General features: G+C 53.9%; 1 protein-coding gene across 1 annotated transcript in view; it reads left to right on the top strand.

Moving 5' to 3' along the window:
- LOC144470917 (optomotor-blind protein-like) overlaps positions 1 to 4,386 on the top strand; it is a 10,267-nt gene extending 5,881 nt beyond the window's left edge. The window contains exon 4 of the mRNA XM_078182508.1: positions 118 to 4,386. Within this exon, the coding sequence (XP_078038634.1) occupies positions 118 to 928 (811 nt within the window). The 3' untranslated portion in view covers positions 929 to 4,386. The remainder of the gene's footprint in view (positions 1 to 117) is intronic.
- The last annotated feature ends 796 nt before the right edge of the window (positions 4,387 to 5,182 follow it).

Raw genomic sequence — 5,182 nt, 5'->3', positions numbered from 1 at the left:
AATCATTTTACTTGCTTGCTTGCAAGAAAGATTGCCGACGCCTTGTTCCCCAATGATTTGAATCGCCCTTAAGCCCAGCTACCCTAAAAGATTGCTAACTCAGAGTCGTTGTTGCAGAAGGCAGGCGGTATTGACAGTGTCGGGAGGCGGTTCGAGGCTGTCTGCGAGCGGACCAGCGTCCCCGGAGAAGCGGCGCTCGTCGAACTCGGTGAACGATCTTCTGGACGACGAGGACAAGCTATTGGACGTGGTCGGACCGGACACGCCGCACCCGGGCCACCATCAGCGGGAACGGGATCACTCCCGCGAAAGGGACGACAGGACGAGCGATCGGGGCGAGGGTAGCGAGTCCTCGGGGTCGGAAAGCGGCGGCGGTCAGGGTCCGACGGGGTCGGAAGGTCCTCGGCCGGAAGTGTCGGTGGGCCTGCCGTTGCACCCGCCGCTGCTGCCGTACCTGTACCCGCCCGTGCCCGGCCTGTACCCCGGTCCAGGACCCCTGATACCGCCCAGCCACCTGGGGATCCACGGGGGCGTGTCCCCGGGCATGCTGTTCAACGCGCAGCTGGCGTTGGCGGCGTCGCAGCATCCGGCGTTGTTCGCGCATTACCACCACCCGCTGGCGAGTCCGCTGCACCAGCTGAAGGGCCACCGGTACGCGCCGTACACGTTGCCGGCGCCGTCGCACGGGTCGGCGTTCGAGACGGTGACGCCGGGCAGCAGGACCCTGAGCCCCAGGTCGCCGCCGCCGAGGCCACCGACCGGGTCGCCGACGCCGGCCGCTGGCCTGACCTCGACCAGCAGCTCCGCCGGCGAGCTGAAGTCGATCGAGAACATGGTGAACGGGCTCCAGGAGAAGAGGAGGCGCAGCCCGAGTCTGACGTCCCCCGGGCACAGGGGGGACGCGGACGCCGGAGGAGGGAGTCCGTGACAGGAGAACGAGCCGGTGAGCAGCACGAACCCGGACGACCCGGATGACAAGCGGTCCGAGGAGCCTAGCGACCCCCAGGAGCTCTACGGCGACGAGAGGGAGCCGGACTCGACCTCCGAGCTGTCGTAGCGGGGCCGAGGGTCGTCGTCGGCTCGACCCGGGACCCTCTGTGCCCCATTCTGGGACGCTTCTCGCCGTCCCGGGCCCCCCCGCGTCCCTCTCGGGACGGACGGACGGCGACCCGGTTCAGGGACGATCCAGACTACGAAGTGCAATTTTAACAAGCGGACCGGGGCCAACGGTCCCCCGGCGAGTTTCCGGGACACGGCGACGGGCCTGGTCCCCTGTCAGTGTATATAGAGTCCGTGGGGCGGGGGCCCGGACGCGGGCCTGCACGGGTCGCGCGACGAGTTCGTGGTGTACATTAACGGTGGGGCAAACTGTGTGTTCCGGATGGGTAGAGGCGGTGTTTCGGGGCCCTTCGCGTGTCGTCACCCGCCGTTCCTCGTTACCTCGGCCAGACCGGCTCGGGACCGTTGATCCGACGACGATCGCAACAGCCAGACCTTCTAGGCGAGCGGAGCCACCTCGAGGCAGAGATATCACACTCGCGATTTGAAGATAGAGGGGTGTCGCTGCGGCGTCCCCAAATTCTCGGACACGTAATCCTCGTAATTCTCGTTCCGCTGGCATGGAAGGTCTGGCAAGTTGCTGGGCAGCGTCGCGAAAGGTGCCAGATTCGGCCTGGAAATTAGCAGAGCACGCTGGAACGTCTTCGACGAGCTGTCGGGCTCGCAGCCAGCTATCCGCTTGCACCGGTCAGAGCATGACAGAGCGAGAATTTTCGGGAACGAGAGAGCCCTCCGCAGGGTCCTCTGCCTCCAGCCCGAAACCTGGCAGCTTTCGTCGTCGACGCTATAATCGCCGGGAAAAGTATGGCAGAGAAGGGGTGGGTTTTTGTCCCGTGTGAATCGCCTGCGGTTTCGGCGACCTGGATTTGAACTTGGAATTGGTTCAATAGGACCTGGTGGGTCCGGACGACTTCGTAAACTGCATACCGCGTGCTCGTCGTCGAGGGGACCCCTTTCTGGCATACTCGTCCCGGCGGCGCCGATCGCGAGCGAGAAGGGGCTGTCGCGATTGTCCCGAGAGCGCAGCCGACATCATCGCGCGCGCGCGCGCGCTTTTCAAATCGGTTCGAGATCGCCGGCGATACTCGAAGCGTCTCCGGAGCCGCGCCCTCTCGGCGTCGGCACGAGCGGGAACGCGTTTCATCGAGTCGTCGCGGCTGCGTTTCCGCCCCGCGTGCGTGCGTTCTAGGTCTAAGATGAGGGAGACATTGCAATACGAGAGCACCTCCTACTATTCGCAGCCCCTGTACATATGTACCCTAGTGATATTATATTATATTATATATATAAATATATATATATAAATATATATATATACATATTATATATATATATAAATAACTACTCTCTGTATTAATTATTGAATATAATATTATATTAATTATTAGAGAGACGTAAAAACGAAAGACGCATTAACGCACGTCCGCCCGAGGCACAGCTCTCGGTGGAACAGCGCGGACGATACACGCCGACGGACGCGGTCGGAACCCGGTTCGCGGTTTTCTATGTTACAAACGGAAAGGGCGGAGAACAAAGGAAAAAGAAAATGCATGGTCGAGCGTCGTCCTCCAGGCCCCGGCGCCTCCGTCGACGCGATCCACGCGTCGCGAGGACCGCCGTCGATCCCGGCCCCTTCTCAGCCCTCGCCGTTCATCTCCATTGCTCCCGTATTTGTATAAAATTTAGCGATCGGTGTAGATAATTGCGGGGGAACCGGTGGCCGAAGTACGGTGCGATCGGCTTTCGGGGTGTGTCATCGGGTGCAGGAGGGATGGAATCCGGGAGTGATGTCCGGCCGTGCGCGGAGGCCTCCGCGACCCCGAAGGCCGGGGTGCTCGCACCCTGCTTCACGGCACACCCTCCGTTTCCCCGGCGTTCCCGCGATTAACCCTTTGAGCGTTGGCGGTTTCGAATTTTCGCGGCGATCCCGAGTCACGGGGGAGCAGCGCCGCGACTCGTTTTCCCTTTTCGGCGGGCCCGCGTCACCCACGGTCGCAGTTGTACAATTGTATTTTTATAAATTCGAACGCACGGGAGACAACAATTCCCCCCCGCTCGCTGGCGCACCGTTTTTATTTTTTCAACCGCTGCGCCGCGTGTCGCGCGACCATAATTGTAATTTCTTCTGGCTCCCTCTCTCTCTCTCTCTCTCTCTCGTCCCACGGTCGGCTACGAATTTTTACTTTTCGACCGTGCCCACACAGACACACACACACTCACACATACACACAAAATTACAACTCTCTCGTTCACGCTCCTCCCGTGTACGCGTCGACGCCGCACCGTGTATTTTGTAACGTTTAATACGCAACATTGTACAGAATACGATATTGTAAACGCCCGCCAGACACCCCCCCTCTTCCCCTACATCGCCCCCACCAGAATCCACATCAACGACCAAGGGAAACCGTAACGTAGCGTGACGTCGCGTTCTCGTTTCTTTCCTTCGACTATTACTTTTCCCCCCGACTTTTCCCTTCTCGTTGAATTTCAGTTGTAGAGTAACTCGTGATACCTTCGACACTGTCAATTTTATTGTATAAATATGTGAATACATACGAGCTATATCTCTGTTCCTACTTAGTTCTCTCACCTCTTTGATTGACGCTACGTTTCGACCAGTTTTGCAAACTGGCTACCGGCGATGATTACTCTTCTTCTTCTCTCCTCTTTTTTTTTCTCTTTCTCTCTCTCTCTCTCTCTCTCTTTCGAACATCTTTTTTCCTATTTAAAATTTTAAATAAATACGATGTCTGTTAAACATTCCTCGGTATTCTTTGTTTGTCATTTTTTCGTTCGATACCCTATACGTCGCCTCCAAAAATACCACCCCACGACGAGTTCACCCCCGCTGCGCCGCCGAACCGAAGCGCGCGCCCCGGCTCTCTGTCGCGAACAGCCGCGCGCGTCGCCGATCGAATTTTTTGTAATGCTATCGAAAACCGAGATGGTTGAATAAAGTCCAAGTCAAAGGGTTAAGGGCGGTGAAAGTTTATCGGAATCGCTGCCGGATCTTCCCTTTCGTTCGTCGACGCTCGACGCCCGATCTCGGAGTCGAGTGTTCAAAGACGAGTCTTTCGCGTGAACGACTGATCACCGAGCGAGGACGAGCCGGTGGGAATCTCGTGAAACGGAGAACAGTCGGAGGAGGACGGAGCTGTTCCTTTGGAGGGTAAAGAGCACCGTGGTTTACCAGGAAATATCTCGCAATTCGGGTAGTGGGACATTCTTCGCAGAGAATTATATACCGGGTGGTCTATTGTACCGAGCTAGCCTTTATTTGAATCTAGATATTTTTTGTTTGTTTTCAATATTTTTACTTTTATTTCCCAAATTTTTACTATACAAATCTTTATTTCCCAAATTTTTACTATACAAATCTTTATTTTACAAATTTTTACTATACAAATCTTTATTTTACAAATTTTTACTCCACGAACTTCTACTTTGGATTATTTTTACTTTAACTTTCCAAAGTTCTGCTTGACAAATTTTTACTTACCAAATTTCTGCTTCACGAATTTTTATTTTACAGATTTTTACTTTACTTTACAAATTTTCTCTAAATTTTGCCTTTACAAATTTTTACTTAACAAGTGCTTACTTTATATTAATATATATTATATAATATATTTTTGCACTGAATCAATATCTCGGCTGTAGGAATCATTTCATTAAAAGACATCAGAATGAATCTAACCTGAAACAAAATTAACCTAAAACTGAACGAATCCGAAATGATATTAATCTAAACTGAAACTAACCTAAAACGATATAATATACATTTATACTACTATCGCGTACAATGTAATATAATACTGCTATCGCGTATAGTAAACATCGAATGATACCCCTAAAATCAAATTTCTCCCACTGCAACGACTGCGCGACATTTCCTGGCAAGCCTGCGCCAATGTGGTGCTGCCAGGGCCGTGGCGCCGAGGACCGGAGCCCTCGACGCGCCGACAGGACAGGAAAAGCAGGTGAACGCGATTCGACGGGGGAAAGCAATAAAAGAAAAAAGAGCGTCAGGCGATAAAAATCGAAAACGTTCGACAACCGTCACGGTAACCGGTGATGTTCCGTGGCTTGTATTGTATATTGTACACTTTCCAACCTCATG

This window comes from Augochlora pura, chromosome 6 (genome assembly GCF_028453695.1).
Source record: "Augochlora pura isolate Apur16 chromosome 6, APUR_v2.2.1, whole genome shotgun sequence".
NCBI lineage: Eukaryota > Metazoa > Arthropoda > Insecta > Hymenoptera > Halictidae > Augochlora > Augochlora pura.
This window is presented reverse-complemented; position numbering and strand designations above follow the sequence as displayed.